The sequence below is a fragment of the Oncorhynchus kisutch genome, linkage group LG25 (genome assembly GCF_002021735.2).
Source record: "Oncorhynchus kisutch isolate 150728-3 linkage group LG25, Okis_V2, whole genome shotgun sequence".
NCBI lineage: Eukaryota > Metazoa > Chordata > Actinopteri > Salmoniformes > Salmonidae > Oncorhynchus > Oncorhynchus kisutch.
The window spans coordinates 28,192,036-28,215,281 of NC_034198.2; the positions used below are offsets into that span (position 1 = coordinate 28,192,036).

The 23,246-nt window shown below is 41.0% G+C and overlaps 1 protein-coding gene across 4 annotated transcripts; it reads right to left on the bottom strand.

Moving 5' to 3' along the window:
* Positions 1–4,199: 4,199 nt before the first annotated feature.
* On the bottom strand, positions 4,200–12,096 carry LOC109870409 (polycomb group RING finger protein 5-B-like). Of its 4 annotated transcripts, none has more exons than XM_020460909.2 (9): positions 11,940–12,096; positions 10,876–11,004; positions 10,432–10,528; positions 9,956–10,011; positions 9,730–9,786; positions 9,406–9,551; positions 8,566–8,664; positions 8,308–8,397; positions 4,200–6,381 (listed from the first exon to the last, which is right to left on the bottom strand). In XM_020460909.2, the coding sequence occupies exons 1-9, from the start codon at positions 11,962–11,964 to the stop codon at positions 6,334–6,336; spliced, it is 747 nt and encodes a 248-aa protein (XP_020316498.1). In that variant the 5' UTR covers positions 11,965–12,096; the 3' UTR covers positions 4,200–6,333. The 4 variants fall into 4 exon arrangements, with proteins under 4 accessions (XP_020316498.1, XP_020316497.1, XP_020316499.1 ...); XM_020460908.2 differs by having other exon boundaries at positions 9,730–9,789; positions 11,940–12,094; XM_020460910.2 differs by having other exon boundaries at positions 9,730–9,789; positions 10,876–11,155; positions 11,940–12,093.
* Positions 12,097–23,246: the final 11,150 nt, after the last annotated feature.

Below are 23,246 nucleotides of genomic sequence, written 5' to 3' on the forward strand. Positions count from 1 at the left end.
AATAAGTCTCTCACTGTTGCCGCCTGCTACCGACCCCCCTCAGCTCCCAGCTGTGCCCTGGACACCATTTGTGAATTGATCGCCCCCCCATCTAGCTTCAGAGTTTGTTCTGTTAGGTGACCTAAACTGGGATATGCTTAACACCCCGGCAGTCCTACAATCTAAGCTAGATGCCCTCAATCTCACACAAATCATCAAAGAACCCACCAGGTACAACACTAAATCTGTAAACAATGGCACCATCATAGCCGTTATCCTGACCAACTGGCCCTTCAAATACACCTCCGCTGTCTTCAATCAGGATCTCAGCGATCATTGCCTCATTGCCTGCATCCGCTACGGGTCCGCAGTCAAACGACCACCCCTCATCACTGTCAAACGCTCCCTAAAACACTTCTGCGAGCAGGCCTTTCTAATCGACCTGGCCCGGGTATCCTGGAAGGATATTGACCTCATCCTGTCAGTTGAGGATGCCTGGTCATTCTTTAAAAGTAACTTCCTCACCATCTTAGATAAGCATGCTCCGTTCAAAAAATGCAGAACTAAGAACAGATATAGCCCTTGGTTCACTCCAGACCTGACTGCCCTCGACCAGCACAAAAACATCCTGTGGCGGACTGCAATAGCGTCGAATAGTCCCCGCGATATGCAACTGTTCAGGGAAGTCAGGACCCAATACACGCAGTCAGTCAGGAAAGCAAAGGCCAGCTTTTTCAAGCAGACATTTGCATCCTGTAGCTCTAACTCAAAAAAGTTCTGGGACACTGTAAAGTCCATGGAGAACAAGAGCACCCAAGAGCACCTCCTCCCAGCTGCCCACTGAGGCTAGGTAACACGGTCACCACTGATAAATCCATGATAATCGATAACTTCAACAAGCATTTCTCAACAGCTGGTCATGCCTTCCTCCTGGCTACTCCTACCTCGTCCAACAGCTCCGCTGTGCAATCTGGTTTCCGAGCCGGTCACGGATGCACCTCAGCCACGCTCAAGGTACTAAACGATATCATAACCGCCATCGATAAAAGACAGTACTGTGCAGCCGTCTTCATCGACCTGGCCAAGGCTTTCGACTCTGTCAATCACCATATTCTTATTGGCAGACTCAGTAGACTCGGTTTTTCTAATGACTGCCTTGCCTAGTTCACCAACTACTTTGCAGACAGAGTTCAGTGTGTCAAATCGGAGGGCATGTTGTCCGCTCCTCTGGCAGTCTCTATGGGGGTGCCACAGGGTTCAATTCTTGGGCCGACTCTTTTCTCTGTATATATCAATGATGTTGCTCTTGTTGCGGGCGATTCCCTGATCCACCTCTACGCAGACGACACCATTCTGTATACTTCTGGCCCTTCCTTGGACACTGTGCTATCTAACCTCCAAACGAGCTTCAATGCCATACAACACTCCTTCCGTGGCCTCCAACTGCTCTTAAACGCTAGTAAAACCAAATGCATGCTTTTCAACCGTTCTCTGCCTACACCCGCATGCCCGACTAGCATCACAACCCAGGATGGTGCCGACCTAGAATATATGGACATCTATAAGTACCTAGGTGTCTGGCTAGACTGTAAACTCTCCTTCCAGACTCATATCAAACATCTCCAATCTAAAATCAAATCTAGAGTTGGCTTTCTATTCCGCAACAAAGCCTCCTTCATTCACGCCGCCAAACTTACCCATGTAAAACTGACTATCCTACCGATCCTAGACTTCGGCGATGTCATCTACAAAATAGCTTCCAATACTCTACTCAGCAAACTGGATGCAGTTTATCAGTGCCATCCGTTTTGTTACTAAAGCACCTTATACCACCCACTACTGCGACCTGTACGCTCTAGTCGGCTGGTCCTCGCTACATATTCGTCGCCAGACCCACTGGCTCCAGGTCATCTACAAGTCCATGCTAGGTAAAGCTCCTCCTTATCTCAGTTCACTGGTCACGATGGCAACACCCACCCGTAGCACGCGGTCCAGCAGGTGTATCTCACTGACCATCCCTAAAGCCAACACCTCATTTGGCCGCCTTTCCTTCCAGTTCTCTGCTGCCTTTTACTGGAACGAATTGCAAAAATCGCTGAAGTTGGAGACTTTTATCTCCCTCACCAACTTTAAACATCTACTATCTGAGCAGCTAACCGATCGCTGCAGCTGTACATAGTCCATCGGTAAATAGCCCACCCAATTGACCTACCTCATCCCCATACTGTTTTTATTTATTTACTTTTCTTCTCTTTTGCACACCAGTATCTCTACCTGCACATGACCATTTGATCATTTCACTCCAGTGTTAATCTGCTAAATTGTAATTATTCGCCTACCTCCTTATGCCTTTTGCACACAATGTATATAGACTTTTTTTTTTTAATGTTCTACTGTGTTATTGACTTGTTTATTGTTTACTCCATGTGTAACTCTGTGTTGTTGTCTGTTCACACTGCTATGCTTTATCTTGGCCAGGTCGCAGTTGTAAATGAGAAATTGTTCCCAAATAGCCTACCTGGTTAAATAAAGGTGAAATAAATAAAAAATAAAAATTACCCATTCTTTTTTATATTTTATTCCTCAACCTCTGTCAATAGTTTTGGGGGTCATGGCTAGACAGCAATTTTCATGTCTTGCCATATATTTTCAAGCATATTTAAGTCAAAACTGTAACTTGGCCTCTCAGAAACATTCACTGTCTTCTTCGTGCGCAACAAAAGGTGGCCTTTTGTTACAGGTTATAGTCCTGCTGAAAGGTGAATTCCTCTCTGGTGTCTGGTGTAAAGCAGACTGAAGTAGGTTTTCATCTAGGATTTTGCCTGTGCTTAGCTCCATTCTGTTTCTTTGTATGCTGAAAAACTCCCCAGTCTTTGCCAATGTCAAGCATACCCATAACATGATGCATCCACCACCATGCTTGAAAATAAAGAGGCAGTTACTCAGTGATGTGTTGGATTTGCCGCTAACATTGGGCTTTGCATTTAGGCCAAAAAGTTTAACATTACTATGCTTAGAGATATTCAATGTCTGATTTGTTATTGTTACTCATCTACCAATCATTGCCCTTCTTTATGAGGCTTTCAAAAAGCTCCCTGGTCTTTGTAGTTGAATTTGTGCTAGAAATGCAATACTTGACAGAGACCTTACAGATGGTGTATGTATAGGGGACAGAGGAAGGGGTAGTCATTTCAAAATCATGTCAATCCCTATTATTTCCATATAAATCCATGTAACTTGTGATTTATTAAGCCAAAATGTACTTGCCTAAACATAAAGGGGTGAATACTTTTGCAAAACTATATTTTAGTTATGTATTTTTGTTTTGTCAATATTTAAAGATTTGTAGAATTTTAATTTTCACTTTGACATTATGGAGTATTTGATCAATGACAAAAAAAATTAAATACATTTTAATCATACTTAGTAACCCAAAATCTCTGTTTTGGCTAATACTGTATATTACCTTTACATACACAGCCCACAATCGGTCTGACAGAAGAATGAAGCAGCAGCAGACGGGGAGGATGATGCAACATAGAGCAATCCACTCAATAAGTTGTGTCAGCAGCCAGGATAACAACAAGGCAACCCAACTAGACATCCAGCCCCTGTCCAACCCTCCATACCAGTCCAATTATAACTAAGCCTCCTTAAAGTGGCGGTTACTAATTTGCCCCTCTGTGCTACTCCAACAGTTTGTGACAGGCGTATTCAACGACTCATTCTGATACTTAGTCATTCTCGAACTGTTGACCCACCAAAATACCTGCAAGTTTCTTCTCTCACCTGTTATTACACAATATAGCAACAGATGAACGAGTGTGAATGTATTGTTCTCAAATACAATCATTTCCCTTCATGTTAACATGATCAATATCAACATCTCTGCAAAAAAACAAAAACAAAATGAAGAACTGTAATGAGAGTTCTCGTTTCATGTCATGATGCGTGTTTGTGAGACGGAACATCCTGAGACAGAAGGGATATTGTTGCATCTGTCAGTGTTTACTCAGTACATAAGCCCCACGAAACTCCTTCCCTAAAATGTACCAACTCTCCAGAGCCCCATGTGAACTTTGGGAGCCAGTCAGTCTGCTGCAAACAGTATAAAAATATCATAGACCCCTCGAAGCACAGGACTTCACAGATTCACTCTATTTTTTATCCAAATGATGAGCTCAGATGTCATCAGGTTGTCAGTTAAATCACAGAACTCATGAGATCTCAATTATGTTTAATATAAAAGGTCACTTTTTAGTTTCGTAACACCAAAATAAAAACAAAGTTACAAAATAGATTGTATAGAGGGTTTTCAGGACTCTTGAGACATCTTACAGACTTACAGTCAATGTGCCCTAAATCCTTCAGACCCAAATGCTGGTATGAGTGAGTGAATGTACATACAGTATGAAGCCTGTAGGGAACTCTGGCCTACATACATGTATACAGTATCTGACCTTAAAAGCTCCCAGATAAGCATACAGGGAAAGCAGAAAGGACAAACAAAGAGAGAGAAGCATCTGTGTGTGCATTCCTACCATGTTTCTCTCTCCAGTTGAAGTTGGGCAGATGTATTTCACATACTGACCGCTTTTCGCATCTAGAAACACTTTTCTTCCTGCCTGTCCAGTCAGATAAACATATCAGGGAATTCCTCATCGTTACAACTGGTCCGACCAGTTTGGGTAGGAGGCAGGATCACTTTGTAATGAACCTATAAAACAAAGTTCATAGGAGCAAACAGAATACGGGCTAGGAAAAAAAAGTTCCTAATTTGAGAAAAAGGAGTATTGGTTAAAGCTTTAGGCCTTTGTCCTGACTCCTGACTTAGAGGCCCAAAGCCCAAGCAAACCAAAAAACGGTCTCATCAATGGCAGTCAAGTCAATAGACAGTAAGTAAAATAAAAACATTTAATTTATTAATGAATAATTATTATAAATCAAGTACAGTTATGAACAATATTTCTACAGCTCTAATATCTCAAGAATGATTCTCAGGCATGGGTACATTTAAAAATATAATATATTACTCTAAGCAGCATAAAACTTTTACCATAATAATATGTACATGTTTCCTTTTCTGTCTTAAAAAAAATAAAAAATAAATCCTTGTCAGCAAAAGGACAGGTTGGCTTCACTGCAAGGAACACACCTCAAATGGTTTTCACATATAAACCACATCAACATAGATTACAGTTTAAAAGGCTAAACTTGAGATGAATGGGTAATGAAGCAGACACGGTATACTCTCTATACCGAATCACTGTGAGATTCAGCTTCAGTACACTACACCTCAACGCTAATACAATAAGCCTTATGCCAACCAGTTCTTACAGTGCCCAATACTATTCTGTGATCAAAGATCCATAATTGGCATAATTCATATCTCATACTACTAACATTACAACTATTACATGTTGTAATGTCATGTACTTCAAAAAACACATTTATAGCTCAAAGGTCTAGTAACAATATGAAATGTACACACCACTGGTTTCCTTTCAAAACATGTAAGATTGTATCTTTTTAGGATAGAGAGATACTAAGATTAATCTGAAAAACTAAAATGTAATACCTGGTCACTCTGACTGGTGCCAAAAAAAGCTATTAGTGCAGGTCTGAGATTGGCAGGAGCCAGGGCAATCACACTGCAGTTTGGGTTGAGTGAGTGTGTGGGTGTGTGTTTGTTTGTTAAAAAGAGGCTTAACGTTTCTCTTCCCATCACGCAGGCTCCCGAGCCTCTGTCAGAGAGTGTTTGTTGATTTCAGCAACATGTCAGACTGGTTATAATACGAATACGTATACGAAGACGAATGAGCTTCGGTTTAGTCTCTGAAACCTTTTGGCAACATTAAGTTGCTCGGTCAATTGATTGATTGTGTGCAAATCTGTGGATATGTTATGTGCATTTTATAAAATGAAAAAATGGCTTAATTAAAAAAAAAATGTTTTTAAACTTTTCTTGTTGAAACAGTCAGGCATCCGTTGGAAGGCCTTGGAGTTACTTGACTCCTCCCTATTACTCTTTCCATTTCATTTTCTGTACACACCAAGTTGTATTCATCATGTAGATGCAGGTCAATCCTTGTCATTGGCTGGGTTACCAGGATACCTGGCTAATAAATACCATTTGGATACATTCATACATCTATGTTTCAGCTAAGCTTGTCTCGCTAGTTACTCGTCTTAAAGATCACTTTGGCCACAAGCACGGAATGTTCAACAACGAAGGACACAACAATATTAAACAGAAGTTCAAAATGTTGGGAAAGATTTGAATCCCTGGCCTCAGTTTGATGCACATCCAGTCATTGCTTTTATTTGTCGATGAAGGCTTCTCAAGGGCTTTGTTCAGCCAAAGTCTATTCGTGGCCTGTACTCCAGGACCATGGGATATGTCTGAGGAGAGTGTAGAAAGACAGTGCTGTTTATTCTCAGTTTCCTGGAAGTTTATACAAAGACAACTTGCAAAGTAAATAGCCTAGTAGATGCTGGCACGTTCTGACGAGTGTATTTCACTAATGAACTTTGCAATTCCATCTCAAATGGCCCATATTTCACAGGAATGGATGCATTGAGACAGAATTGCCCCTTTCAACTGACTTCAAGCCAAAGTTTTCATGCATGGTGTTTTAAGGAGAACATACTATCCTGTGAACCATCCCAGATCCCTATGGCTGACAGCTGAAAGAAGACAGGGGGCAGTATTGGACATTCAGATTAGAGCCCTGCACAGGCATGACATTTAAGACCAAACCCTGCGACATCCCGGCGACATTCAGGCCCTACCCGGGCCCAATTTAATCTGCGAAATTTAAGGCCTGGCCCGAACCTGAAATCAGAAATAACATTCTCTGTTAGCTGCTCATCTCTGTCTGTCCCTGCTCTGCATCTGCTCCATGCGCTCTCTGCGTGTGTGAGTATCCATAGAAACAGCTACGCTTGGATGTTGAGGAGAGAGAGCTGTTAACTAGCTACTTTTTAATCATTCTAAACTGTGACAAAACTCACTATTATTATTTTCTGTGAAGTAATCTCTCCTGTCGACTCGGATGATGTACTGGTCTTATTTTATAAAAATGTTCTGGTCTAATATTTGACGAGGTTGAAGCACTTCTAACACCATGTTATGACAGTAAGATATGACTGTAGAGACACTGAGCAGCAGCGCAGAAGGGAGCAAATGGCTCCAAAATGTTAGTGATCAATTTAATAATTCTATAAAATGATACCCAAGCCTGGCTCGTATCCTAGTTATTGAAAAAAAAACACACAAAAAACAGGCCCTACCCAGCCCTAACCTGATGTATAATGTCAGGGCCAGGTAGCAGAGCTCCAAGGCATTAAGTTATGCTTTTGGGATGTCTCAATTAATTATCTGCAGTCAGTCCAAACTTTACTGCTACTGATGATTTCTAGGGGTTTGCTGGATATCCATCGATAAAACACTGTCTAGATTTATTTGTAACGCTACACACACACACACTCCCCTTCACACTTATATCTCTATTGTTGTATTCTACTAGGCTTAGTCTGGCCTAGTTTAGTGTGGCACAAGGTCAGGGCCTGAGTCTGGTATAATGGGTCAAAAGGCCCCCCCCCCTCTTTTTGAGGGGGAGACATGTAATTTAAGGTAATCTTTATTTATTTTTCATAGGCTGATGAGCACAATATCATTCAACTTTCGATGCTTCTTTCCATCCACTTGGCTCTGTTTAACATGAGCGAGTTGTTCAGGATGTGGCAACATGACAAGGCTTAATACTCAGCCCCTTTAATAGGTCTAATGCCTGACCGTGGTACTAGTGACAGTTGGGCAAGAAGATGGAATTACTAAAGATGAACTGCTAAAGTAAAGACAGCTGGTCGGAGGGCAGGGACAGGCATTCTGTCTTCAACAAGGTCCAGGGGACCGCATAGAAACTGTGGTATATTTCCTCACCATCAACATTTGGCAGGAATAGTCCTCTATCCATCGTTTCTGGAATTGTCTATGCTCTGACTGTCTAGCTTTCATTTGGGTGATTATTAGCGAGCTGGACAGACAAGAAAGTGTATGAATTTAGGTAAATTTGTTTTTTTTAAAGTTTATCGAGTTCGTTCGTTCCCCCCCAAAATCAAATCAAACTTACTCAAACCACCCACGGGCCGGATTGGAACCCCTCGCGGAATGTTTGACAAGCCGTGATCTACGGTGTATTGGCTATTAGGGCGGGTATGGAAGATTTCTGGGCATGCCAGAGAGAACATGATATCTAAGAACCGGATGAGACAGGGGAAGTGTGGAGGAAAGGACAGAAACAGGACATGATATAAGAGACTCACGTTGTCACCGTGCAGCCTCCAGCGGGTCATGTAGATGAACTCCAGGGTGTGGTCCTTACCCATGATCTCCCCGTTACACAGCACATCCAGCTAGCGAGAGAGGACAGACACACACAGAGAGACAAAGAGAGAGACAGATAAACACGTGCTCGCTCGCCCGTAAACAAAGGCACATTATAGACATTTTCTATACCCATCAGCAGTATAATATAAAGTCAAGTTATGTACATTATAAAATAATAACAGTAGTAATCTTACCTCACAAGAGCTTGAAAGCTTTAACTTTAGACTGAGAAACTTCTTGATGGTTCCCACCGTGACTCGACTAGAGCAGCGAAGGAACTTCTTCATTAAACACTGGGGTAAACAACAGGAGCATGTTTACTGTACATTCATATAGCACACAGAGTACATGCAAAGAATACCTGAACTGGCCCGGAGCATGTTGAAAGAAACACTCACACAGAACACTCCTATCGGAAGAGGAAAAAAGTTCAAACACACATACCCAAAAAAATCTGAGTGGGCACAAAATATGTGAGGGGTTGTAGAATTTAGCATTTTTTAAACACCCAAAACAGCTTTTTCCTGCAATCTAGAGCCATAATCATTATGCTTAATTCTATGTAAAAAATATGTTTATTTTTCTGCATAGCTGTCTGTATTCTCCTGACTGGTGGCTCTTCTTTTAAAGAAACTAAATATGCTTCTCTGCATCTCTGATTTAAATTTTTAAAAAGAAGATTGAAATTAAATGTGAGTCTTATTCAGTACATTTAGCAATTGCTTGCTTTTCTAAAGTCTACGAACCTTGCCAGCAGGCATGCCAGCTAAGATAGATAGAGTAGCTAGCTTGTCTAACTTGATTGATATCCTGAAATGGCTTCTTGGTAGCTAGTTATGAGGTTGGGAGATTGGGAACCAATCTGGGCTGGCTAAAGACAACTTCATAAAATTGCTAGCTGGCTAGTAGCATTACAGAGAAACAACAACAAAAATATGTTTTTGTATTATTATTATTTTTAAACAGGACAAATCTGAGGGGGCACATGCCCCTGTTGCTTCCTATGGGCATGAAACTGCTACACACACACACACCTTTACTGTGTCGTCTGCAGCATGTCCATTGTTGTGGAGACAGTCCAGGCAGATGGCTATCTGGGGGTCACTCCTGTGATAATCCTGACCATCTTCATCACCATCCTCATCATCACTGAGCCCAAGCCTAGACCCAAGGCAGTCTCCTGTGGGATAGCAGAGCACATGTGATTTTAGGAGATAATACTAGCAAGCCTGGCTGAAAAAGGTTGTCCAATATCAGTGCTTTACTCTATTCATGTGTAATGACATACTTATTACATTTTATAGTAACACACAGTACCATTTGTGAGAGTGACTTAGTTACTGAGATTTATTCTGTACCTTGTCCATTTTCTTTGGATTTATTCTTCCTCCAGAAATTAATCTCCTGCTGTTCCTCTTCTGGTCAACACACACAGTCATAAAGAATACAGAAGTACAAGGTACTTTCATGAGTCTCATTACATCTAATGACAAGTCTCCTCTAAAGAGTGATTGAAAGTATTGACTGACAGATCATTTAGAAATATGTCGGTTTTTTCCTAGATGACAGATGACAAGAACTCACTGTCTCGTAATCCAGGTACAAGCTTGAAAATGATTTCCTCAAGAGTATTGTCCAACCTGAGAAGAGAGAGGACCAGTGAAGATGAGGATGTGACACGGGTAAGAGAAAGAGGAGGCTGTGGTTTGTGCTGACAGTGCACTTGCAGTATTCAAAGCAAAGTGAAGGCCAAGTGTTTGTTGTTAGCTTCACTCAGAAAAAGAGTTTCAAAAGGGTTCTTCGGCTGTCCCCATAGGAGAACACTTTCTGGTTCCAGGTAGAACCCTTTTAGTTTCTATGTAGAAGCCTCTGCGATAAGGGTTCTACATGGGACCCAAAAAGTTCTACCTGGAAACAAAAAGGGTTCTTCAAAGGGCTTGCCGATGGGGACAACCAAAGAACCTTCTTTTGTTCTAGATTACAGCTTTTTTTCCTAAGAGTGTTGTTGTCTGTCAGGGATGGTCAAAGCTAGTGGAGGACTATGTTTGTATATGTCATACCTTAGCATCTCTAGAGGGTTGGTTTCATGGACTTGAATGCCACATTTGGGACAGTCATTACTGTCTTCAAAGTGCTGGATGATACAGCTCTTACAAACTGGAAAACAAGAAAAATCACACTACTATTATATAAGATGCTTCTAGTGTGTGTGGGAGAAGATGGGAGTGAGGGGACGTATAGAGATGAATACGTAATATCTTAATTTAAACAGTTTTTCACAGCAGGAAAATAATCCTGTAGCAACAGGACAATTATGTGGATTATAATTAATGGACATTTTTGTTGGGGTTGAAACTTTTTTCGTAAGGGAAGTCTGACATTTAAGTGTAAATTAAAACTTTAGAAGCCTTTTTAAAACTTGAATACACGACAATGTTGCATTACCTGGTGCACAGGAATTGTGTGATTGTGTGTGTGTACATGTGTGTGTGTGTGTTACTTACATGTGTGCAGGCACTCAGTGACCGTGGTGGGTTTGATCAGGTAACCTCTGCACAGGTAGCAGGTAATGAAGTGGTTAAAGTCTTTGACCAGGGGTGTCCTCTGAGTGGCCATGGTCAGCCAATACAGAGCTGGGGAGGTCAGAGATGAGGTCAGCAATCACAGAGGTCCCTGCAGCCCCTGACACTGCTGCGGTGACCCCTGTATCTTCTTCGTCTTCATCATCCTCAGCCAGTACTCATCGGCTGGGAAAGCCATTCTTCTAAAGACCATCTCAGATTACTTGTCAGACAGACCATAAGGCAGAACAGACAAGAAAGTAGATGATTATGCCATGTGCTGCACGCAGGTGAGGTAACAACGTCCAATTGCCTACATGCTTGTCAAAATCACTTAAAAATGACTGGTCACGCTGCCACTAGAGCCTGCACCTGCTTCATCTATCCCCATCATAAACCATGCATTGACAACCAGATAGCACTGTTAAAACACGTCCTACTGACAAAACACGTGTAAATTAACTATAAATAGTAGTCTAGGAAGACCGAAAAAGTCGGTACATGGAGGGGCACATAAAGGTGTTAGCGTCATACAAATGCCCTCGGTTTACTAGAACAATCCTTGACACGCAGTTAATAAATACAAAAGGACCACACGCTTCATTGTGAAAATCCGTAAGCTACACACTAAGCTATCTCATCGTAGAGAACGTCACGGTTAGTGTCACCTGTATCATAACAACATTGAAGCCCCACACATATGGCTGCTGTCTGTAGCCACTACGACATTCGCGACACACCACATACTTTAAATAAAGTTGCGACTCGCAAGGAGATAGCGGAATGAAGTAAAGTCGAGCTAAATAAACCTGTTCTATAAACGTTTTTTAAAAAGCACTAGCATTAGCAACCTACATACAGTTATGTCACACACGACAGACGAAACATAAGCCATCATCCCACCCCCAAAGTTTGACTGTAGGCTATAACCGGGATGATAAACCGATTCTTTTTAGGCTATTTTCTGCCTGAAATGTTTGAACAACATTGGCTACATTTTTTCTTACCTCGTAACATCTGTACCTTTTCCATTAGGATTTATTATAGCTGGTCGAATGAGAAGAATTGGCTGTCCGTGACACTGCGTTCTCTAGGTGGTATCAACTACGTAGGCTAGTATGAAACTAGTGGCAAGAATACGGAATTGATGGTGCGTTCATGACAACTGGGAACTCGGAAAAAACGAGCTCATAATGGGACAAATCGTGACGTCAGTGATCTTCAGGTCGGAAAAGTCGTAACACTAGGATGACGCGTTCAAAGCAACTGGGGACTCGAAACTCGGAAATATCCGGCTTTTAGACTTCAGTGCGTTCAAGACAACTGGGATCTCGAAATAAACGAGCTCCGATGGTCTTCTAACTCAGGCATCTTTCTACAGTTCGGACTTTCCGACCTGAAAAATCACTGACGTGATTTGACCTTGTGTTTTTGCGAGTTCCCAGTTGTCTTGAAAGCACCACGATGCCCGAATTTCCGACTGTCAAAGATTTTCCCAGTCAGAAATCGTTGCTTCCCGAGTTCCCAGTTCTCTTGAATGCACTGAAGTCGGAGGTCGGAGATTTCCTAATTCGGAGTTCATGCCTGATCATATCGATAGTGTCGTTACACAAAATGCTTTTTTTTTCTTCTGCTTTTTCAAGCAGAAATTTGCTTCCTGCAACACTAACTCAAAAAAGTTCTGGGACACTGTAAAGTCCATGGAGAATAAGAACACCTCCTCCCAGCTGCCCACTGCACTGAAGATAGGAAACACTGTCACCACTGATAAATCCACCATAATTGAGAATTTCAATAAGCATTTTTCTACGGCTGGCCATGCTTTCCACCTGGCTACTCCTACCCCGGACAACAGCACTGCACCCCCAACAGCAACTCGCCCAAGCCTTCCCCATTTCTCCTTCTCCCAAATCCATTCAGCTGATGTTCTGAAAGAGCTGCAAAATCTGGACCCCTACAAATCAGCCGGGCTAGACAATCTGGACCCTTTCTTTCTAAAATTATCTGCCAAAATTGTTGCCACCCCTATTACTAGCCTGTTCAACCTCTCTCTCGTGTCGTCTGAGATTCCCAAAGATTGGAAAGCAGCTGCGGTCATCCCCCTCTTCAAAGGGGGGGACACTCTTGACCCAAACTGCTACAGACCTATATCTATCCTACCGTGCCTTTCTAAGGTCTTCGAAAGCCAAGTCAACAAACAGATTACCGACCATTTCGAATCTCACCATACCTTCTCTGCTATGCAATCCGGTTTCAGAGCTGGTCATGGGTGCACCTCAGCCACGCTCAAGGTCCTAAACGATATCTTAACCGCCATCGATAAGAAACATTACTGTGCAGCCGTATTCATTGATCTGGCCAAGGCTTTCGACTCTGTCAATCACCATATCCTCATCGGCAGACTCGACAGCCTTGGTTTCTCAAATGATTGCCTCGCCTGGTTCACCAACTACTTCTCTGATAGAGTTCAGTGTGTCAAATCGGAGGGTCTGCTGTCCGGACCTCTGGCAGTCTCTATGGGGGTGCCACAGGGTTCAATTCTTGGACCGACTCTCTTCTCTGTATACATCAATGAGGTCGCTCTTGCTGCTGGTGAGTCCCTGATCCACCTCTACGCAGACGACACTATTCTGTATACTTCCGGCCCTTCTTTGGACACTGTGTTAACAACCCTCCAGGCAAGCTTCAATGCCATACAACTCTCCTTCCGTGGCCTCCAATTGCTCTTAAATACAAGTAAAACTAAATGCATGCTCTTCAACCGATCGATACCTGCACCTACCCGCCTGTCCAACATCACTACTCTGGACGGCTCTGACTTAGAATACGTGGACAACTACAAATACTTAGGTGTCTGGTTAGACTGTAAACTCTCCTTCCAGACCCATATCAAACATCTCCAATCCAAAGTTAAATCTAGAATTGGCTTCCTATTTCGCAACAAAGCATCCTTCACTCATGCTGCCAAACATACCCTTGTAAAACTGACCATCCTACCAATCCTCGACTTTGGCGATGTCATTTACAAAATAGCCTCCAATACCCTACTCAACAAATTGGATGCAGTCTATCACATTGCAATCCGTTTTATCACCAAAGCCCCATATACTACCCACCATTGCGACCTGTACGCTCTCGTTGGCTGGCCCTCGCTTCATACTCGTCGCCAAACCCACTGGCTCCATGTCATCTACAAGACCCTGCTAGGTAAAGTCCCCCCTTATCTCAGCTCGCTGGTCACCATAGCATCTCCCACCTGTAGCACACGCTCCAGCAGGTATATCTCTCTAGTCACCCCCAAAACCAATTCTTTCTTTGGCCGCCTCTCCTTCCAGTTCTCTGCTGCCAATGACTGGAACGAACTACAAAAATCTCTGAAACTGGAAACACTTATCTCCCTCACTAGCTTTAAGCACCAACTGTCAGAGCAGCTCACAGATTACTGCACCTGTACATAGCCCACCTATAATTTAGCCCAAACAACTACCTCTTTCCCAACTGTATTTAATTTTAATTAATTAATTTATTTTGCTCCTTTGCACCCCATTATTTTTTATTTCTACTTTGCACATTCTTCCATTGCAAAACTACCATTCCAGTATTTTACTTGCTATATTGTATTTACTTTGCCATCATGGCCTTTTTTGCCTTTACCTCCCTTCTCACCTCATTTGCTCACATTGTATATAGCCCTGTTTATACTGCATTATTGACTGTATGTTTGTTTTTACTCCATGTGTAACTCTGTGTCGTTCTATCTGTCGAACTGCTTTGCTTTATCTTGGCCAGGTCGCAATTGTAAATGAGAACTTGTTCTCAACTTGCCTACCTGGTTAAATAAAGGTAAAATAAAAATAAATAATAAATAAAAATGGTACGCAGCATCATCTGGATATCTGTGCAAGAAAAGTTCAGCGTTCACCTTCTGCTACCATTTCTGTCAAGCCATGTACGCATTGATAAATCCAACGTATGCACCACACAGAACGCACTACAACTGTTTCTGCAATGCAAGCACAGCGTTCCATTGGAAATTAATGTACTTCTGGTGTACCAAAATACATAATTGTTATCGGTGTAATCAAGGCGTCAGAGTTGTCTTGAGCGCACCATTGTTGCGTTCATGTGCTATTGGAAACTTGGGACCTCAGAGTTCAAATGAACGTAAGCTATTTGCGTAGAGCTTCCTATTGTTCGATTCTGTCACCTGGGTTAGCAAGTCGGACATTTGAGTTTCCTAGTTCCGACTAACATTCGAACGCGGCATTACCACAGCCACGCAGATCTTAAAAGTGGGCTGGAGATTTTCCAGCGCTTGTGATGCTGCCAATTCACACGCTATGTGAACACAGGTTATTGCTGTATGGTACGTTTGACTTAAGTCTGTATATAAAAAAACGGAATCACGCTACACATTAACTCATTCTGTGGTTTATGCAGCGCTCACTTCCTTTCGGGAACTAGGAAACTCAGACATTTCCTACTTGCTAACTCACATGTGTCAAACTCATTCCATGGAGGGAGGAGTGTATTGCAGGTTTTTGCTCCACCCTGCTTGATTGACGAATTAAGATCACTAATTAATAAGGAACTCCCCTCACCTGGTTGTGTAGGTCTTAATTGGAAGGAAAAACGAAAAACTTGCAGAAACGCGGCCCTCTGTTGAATTAGTTTGACACACCTGTGCTAACTGGTTGAACGTGGCACGTGTATAACTACAACAAGTTAGAAAGTTTGACATTTCTGCATTTTCTAGAACCAACTATCAAGTGAATGCGGCATTACTACTGGTAGCCTACCGCATTGCAAAGCAACACATTGAACAAATCCAATGCTTGCAACACACGCAGTGTCACGCACCCGCAACCTAGTCCGGCAGATGAGTCGCAGCGGTGTGTATTGCCAATTAAATGAATGGCCTTCTACCAGAACACATACAGTTTGCACAATGTTATAGGTCTACTACAACCCAAATAAGTAATATTTATAGGGTAAAACAAGTACTATTCATATAATATCCATACAAATGTGTTCATCGCAATTAGGAATTCAGGGTCATATTCAATACAAAAACTATGTTTTAATTGACATATTTAGTGTTGGCAATGGCCAAGAAAAACAGGAAATCCAAATTAGACACACATTAAACATATACACAAAGGTTGTACAGCAAATTCAGCTTATTACACCTGCTACTGCATCACTGTAAAAACAACTGAAGTTGCATCAACTTAAAAAAAATATATCACACAAACATTTAAGGCAACCAGCTGCAACACGATTTCTAGTTTCCTCAACTTTGGCATAGGCCTATATCAGTAATGCAGCTTATGCATGCAGCTTTCCTGTCCCAAAGTTGAGTAAACTAGATATTGTGTTGCAGCTAGCTGGCTGTTTTGATTTTTATGTGTTTCTTTTTGTGATATAAAATAGGTTGTTTATTTTTTGTTTTGAATTGTATCTCTTTCTTTCTCTGACTGAGGCAGAGATGTATTACTTGGTGATCATGTTGAGAATGTTTTTATAGATCAATCAAAGTTCCTATCAGTGGATTAACATGTGAGAGGGACCAATATTTCCTTGCTCCTTGGGATAAACTGCTTAAAACATGATCATTCATATTATAATGCACTGCGTTATATAAAACCTGTAGGCTACTGTATACAACTAGGTCTCAGTCTTACGTCAGAATTAGACGTTCATCCATGTTTCTCACACAACACATTTGTTGTTGCAAACGTCAAATTTCAAAGTGTTTAAGGTTAAGTTTAGGCATTAAGTCTGAAAGGTAAGGGTTAAGGTTTGGGAAAGGTTTAAAACAAAAAATCTCAAAAACAGCATTCTACAGCTGGATTCAAACTTGTAACCTTTGGAATCAGAAGCAGGTGCTTATGCCCACCCACAACCGAAACCTACTTGAAGGTAACAGCGCTCAATGTTGCCCCTAGTGGCCAGTTTCCACATCATCTCCCGATGTCCTCAGACATGGATGGACGTTGAATACTGACTTGTATCACGGGTGACCTAGCTGTCTGTATAACAGTGGTCATGTTAATCAGTCATCACAAATATTTGAATAGGCTGAGAGTACATCTCTGTGGATTTTCAAAGGCTCAAATACAATCTTTCTGTTCTCAGTCTATTTTTGAACTTGTATTATTCTCATTGTTTCCCTTTAAAAGCAGCCTGAGAGAAAGAAAGAGGGAAGGAGAGAGTGAGAGATAAGGCTTTCTCCAGCCCCGAGATCCTGCATGTCTATTCTCCCAGTCTGCTATGGCCAAGATAAGACTGGCATCATTTGAATAATATAAAGTGGGTAGACTCAGTGAGCCAAGGGAAATGCTGTGTCAGTCATTCACTCTGACTGGTTTATTATTAAAGGAAAGTTATTCTGATACTGGACTATGGGCATGCTAATTCTACACACAGTGCTTAAGCCCACTTATGGTCAAACCCTGCAGATATTGCAGATTTAAAACAAAACCGTGTGTACACTGTGAAGGGGTTACTGTGAATTTGACGGTAGCTTACGGGCAGCTCAGTGGCAAGTACAACTCTATATTTCATGTTACAGCACACTTATTGTAATATAAACATGGTATCAAAGCGAATACTCTGTGATGACACAGTACAATACCGTAAAATGTACTAGATTATACTGTAAATCGTAAATGCTACTGTAATCAGAATTAATGGATGAAATTAATTGAGGGGAGGGGTTTGTATTTCACAGTATATTATTGTAATTCAAAGGGATTGGTGCAAGCAAGTTGGCTACTAGATAAAGTGTTTACACATGAGTATATTAATTAATATTTGGTGTTGGATACAGGGTATTCGGAAAGTATTCAGACCCCTTGACTTTTTCCACATTTTGTTAAGTTACAGCCTTATTGTAAAATGTATTAAATAGTTGTTTCCCCTCATCAATCTACACACAATACCCCATAATGAAAAAGCAAAAACAGTTTTTTATACATTTTTGCTAATGTATTAAAAATTAAAAACGTAAATACCAGATTTACATAAGTATTCAGACCGTTTACTCAGTACTTTGTTGAAGCACCTTTGGCAGCGATTACAGCCTCGAGTCTTCTTGGGTATGATGCTACAAGCTTGGCACAACTGAATTTGGGGAGTTTCTCCCATTCTTTTCTGCAGATCCTCTCAAGCTCTGTCAGGTTGGATGGGGAGCGTTGCTGCACAGCTATTTTCAGGTCTCCAGAGAAGTTAGATTGGGTTCAAGTCCAGGCTCCGGCTGGGCCACTCAAGGACAGGCCACTCCTGCGTTGTCTTGACTGTGTGCTTAGGGTCGTTGTCCTGTTGGAAGGTAAACCGTTGCCCCAGTCTGAAGTCTTGAGCGCTCTGAAGCATGTTTTCATTAAGGATCTCTCTGTGCTTTGCTCCTTTCATCTTTCCCTCGATCCTGACTAGTTTCCTAGTCCCTGCCGCAGAAAAACATCCCCACAGCATGATGCTGCCACCGTCATGCTTCACTGTAGGGAAGGTGCCAGGTTCCTTGTGGTAGCAGGATTACAGGATTATGTTATATTTATGCACCAAATGGTTGTTTTATTTAATAGAGTAAGTTCTGAGGACTCTCTCTCTCCTTTCTGAGTTAACTGAGAGGAGTCTTTATGGAGCTTGGGCTGGCAACTGATTAAGTGATGGCTTGGTGATAAAAACCTACAGCTGGCATTCCATAGATCAGATGTGGTGGGTGTCACCGAGATAGAGATAGCCTGGAGGAACAGAACAAAGACCTCAGTATTGACACTTGGTATTAAGGTCTGAGAGTCCTTTGGGTGCCATTTGGAAAACTCCAAGTGGGCTGTCGTGTGCCTTTTACTAAGGAGAGGCTTCCGTCTGGCCACTCTACCATAAAGGCTCGATTGGTGAAGTGCTGCAGAGATGGTTGTCCTCCTCCACAGAGGAGCTCTGGCAGACTGACCATCGGGTTCTTGCTCACCTCCCTGACCAAGGCCCTTCTCCCCCGATTGCTCAGTTTGGCCAGATCTAGGAAGAGTCTTGATGGTTCCCAACTTCTTCCATTTAAGAATGATGGAGGCTACTGTGTTGTCTTGGACTTCAATGCTTCAGAAATGTTTTGTTACTCTTCCCCAGATCTGTGCCTCGACACAATCCTGTCTCGGAGCTCTACAGACAATTCCTTCAAGGTCCTTATATGGACAGGTGTGTGCCTTTCCAAATCATGTCCAATCAATTTAATTTACCACAGGTGGACTCCAATCAAGTTGTAGAAACATCACAAGGATGATCAATGGAAACAGGAACAAACTGAGCTCAATATCGAGTCTCATATCAAAAGGTCTGAATGCAAATAAGGTATTTCTGCTTTGTATTTTTATACATTTCCTAAATGTTCTAAAAACCTGTTTTTGCTTTGTCATTATGGGGTATTATGTGTTGATTGATGAGAGAAAAAAATATTTTATCAATTTGTGAATAGGCTGTAACATAGCAGAATGTGGAAAAAGTCAAGCGGTCTGAATGCACTGTATCACTTGTCTTTCTAGAGGCCTTAACAAAGGCTTCCAAACTGACTGAGACTACAGGGCAAATGGGACCAAAAGGAGGTGGCAAAATGCTTAACAATTTAAGGTTTAAGATTTGCTGCCACTCCAATATATCCCCTATACATGTTGATGAGGCACTATAACCACATAAGAGTGCAATTGATACAGCATTCTCACTCGTGTGTAACAAATATAGTGTCTTACAAGGTATGCCTCAAAATATGTTAATGAGACAGAAATAACAATACCACGCATCAACAGGTTTTTGGCACTCCGAAGATACAGTACGGTACTGTATTCTGTGGGGTGGAATTACAGTACCATTCAAAATACAGCAAGTATTTCCCTGTTCACAACATTTTCACACAACGCACCATAATTTACAGTATGCTGCAGTAACATGTTTCAGAGTATTTTTACTTTTGATAATATCCCAAATTACTGTATTATTTAAAATGTTCTATTACTTTGGGCTATTTTACTTATTAGACCACATGCGCATGTTTTACAAAGGATAGGATTGAAGTAATATGTTTTTGATGCTCCACTTTGCCTGAAACATATATGAAAGTTGTGTGATGATCAAAGCTGAAGAGACGAAACTGCTGTGTCTATCTGTATTCCCTTCATCCAGAGACATCACAGATCCATTCCTGAAATAGGCTAGGTGAGATCACAGCAGAAATGCTTTTATCAACAGCTGAGCGGTAGATAGGCCTATATTTACTCCACCATGACTGTTAGAGCAGGCTCAGTATAAATAGAAACACTACTGGTTCTATGGGCTGCATCTATTCAGTAGCATCTGAGAACATACAGTACAGTATGTTTATGAAAGCACATGTTCACGCCTGTCACACAGCAAAATCGTCAGTGTCCATATCCTGGTGTAAGCAGTTTTTGGTTTTGATGTGGTGTTACTTTGTGTTACTATGAATGGACTGAGTGCCAGCTGGTGTTGGTTTTTAAGTTGTTGTCAAAAATAAATGTTCTTCAATCACGGTGTCAAATTGTCCAGTGTTACTTAGTGTTGATTTTTCAGTGAAGTTAGATTTTAGAATTGTTTGTTTCAATATCTATATTTTTGCATGTACATTGATTGATTAATTAATGTTATGCTACTCGAATATATATTTAAAAAATATAATATTCTAAACTAATCCAATCTGTTATATGTAATTATTGCATCTGTTACTGAAATGGTTGTTCCAGTTTAGATGCTTAAGTTAGCCTCATATCTTAATCTTCCCAACTATGCAGTCGTTCTGAATGCAGGTTGTGGGTGAATAAAAAAGTAAAATGTTGGATATCTCCACTTTGGCTGGATTCCAACAGCAATTACACATCACTTTGCAAGCCAGCATAATGTTACTTGCAGGCCTGATTTTGCCTGTAAACCATGAGTTTACAGTCCTCTGTATTAGGGTTAAACTAGGCCCTGAAAATAAGGCCTTATGAATGTGTTGTATTGTGTTAATGAATAAAATGTTTATGATAACTTATTTGCTTAAGATCCCACTTAAAGAAGGCCACAATACTGAAAATGGATGAATGCAACAACCATGCCTCTGTCACTAACAAATACAGTCATGGGTGGTAATGCTACAATTCACTCGAAAAGCAAGGCAATCTGGGAAATATGCAAATTCGGTTTTGCACTAAGCAGTGTGTTAATTTAACACTGAAAAGTGTGGACCCGTATAGACACTGGATCAGTGTTGATTTAACACTGGATAATTTGCTGTGAAAGTATCAGTGATCAGCGTAACAGTGTACATTTAATACGGAGTGGAACATTTTAATGCTGCTGGTGTTGGAAAGTATCTTTATTAAAAGGGCAACACTTTGAAAAGTGTAAATCCAACACTTTCTGGTGGTTCTCATATAAACACTTCAAAAGTGTGAAATTAAATACTCACAGTGTTCAATTTACCAATTGAATTTAGCTATGCATGCTCTGTTTATTTCGTAACACAGAGAGAGAGGCATGTACTGGGTCATTCCATAAATTTTTGGGAGGGATTTCACCTAATTTTTACATTCTGTCATTCTGTCATAAAGAGCACATGTTCAACTTCATAAAAAACACATTTTTCTATCACAAGAATTCACAAATTCTATAGTATGTGCCTATTAAGTGCCAAATAAAAGGGTTGACCATGACAGAGGTTGACAATTTGATCTTAAATCAGCCCTAAATCCCCTTGTGACAAGGGTAATGGAAGCTTGTTGTGTGCAACATGGAATGGCAATTGAATGCAAGCTTCACAAAAAAAATGAAATTGTGAAAAAAATTCTTGCCTGTCTATCAATGGGTTGAACAGGGTTGACGTGTTCTGCTCGACCCGTTCAGTTTTCCACCACAAAACACCAGAAAATGGCCAAAAACAGTAGAACCAGCTCACCTGTTTTTACAATATGATTAGACTATTAGATGTTAATGTATCATTTGGAAAATTATATTTTAAAATGAATAGTTTCACCATCTTAAAACAAGAGTTCAGTTCAAGTAACATGGTTGACCTTAAGATGAGGAACATTAATCACTAATCATGAAATAAATAATGATGTTCTGAAATGACTTCGTCAAAGCAGCAAAATACAATACAATATTACAATGATGGTGAAACTTAGAGAAATCTGGGTGTTAAGTGGGTAAAAATCTTCCTAGAAGTTACATAAGGTTGACAGAGGGACATGTCAAAATGCTGAATATTGAATTCTCTATGTGGTCTATACCATTTAATATAACAGGCTTTAAAATTAAATATTGGTGCACAATTTCTACTTTAAATATCAAAGGTATGCAAATGACCCTATTTTCATGGCCAGACCCTACTGTATATTAACTGTCACTAATACTTGGACCCTTTTGTTCAACAAAAAAACCAAAACATCTGTTGAGTCTTTGAAAATATTTGAATTCATATTTTGAAGCAGCTGTATAAAACATTGTCCCAATGATCTCTTTGTTCCACAAATAGAAGAAAGATCACATACTTGTCACATATGTGCTACTCCCTGCTGCTCTTTAGACTGAGCGGTATGTTTTACAACACATCAATGTCCTGTCTGACAACCGGACATGTGAACTCCTTGGGGGAAACAACCTTGTCCCTAATCCTTCACACCCATCCTGCACGAGATCTGGGTTTGGGGGGTCTATTTCTGTGCCTCACATATCACAATGACACCAACTACTCTACTCCCCCTATTATGATTTATCCCCTAACTACTACACTTCCTCGAGTCCCCTCTCTAGCCTTGGGTCTGGGGATCAGGTTTTATCCCGTGCCTGGTGTTAGGTCGGTCTTCCACACCACAGGGTCTCTCTTGTCCAGCCCCACCCATCACACCTGTCCTTGGGCTGGATTGTTTATCCAACATTCTGACCATGCCATTGGGTTAACCCGTCTGTATTCGCTGTGTGTGGCATGAAGTGTGCAATATCTTTAAGATGAGGTTAAGATGAGGTTAAGATGAGGTTAAGATGAGAGTATAAAAAAGAGCGCAGGTCAACAGTGAGTTAATTTTTTCTTTTGGAAAAGTTTTATTGTTGCACTTCCTTTAAAACAGCTCATGTATTTTTGCACACTTTTATACACATAAAAACGGCATAAAAGCATAAAACACAGCATTTGAATGTTACATTTAAATTAGTTTAAAAGTACATGTTGTTAAAACCAATAGAAACAACCATGAATAAAATTACTTTTTCTTGTAAAAAACATCAAATTCTGTAAAAAGTCATTTAAAATGTGTACAAATGATTTAACC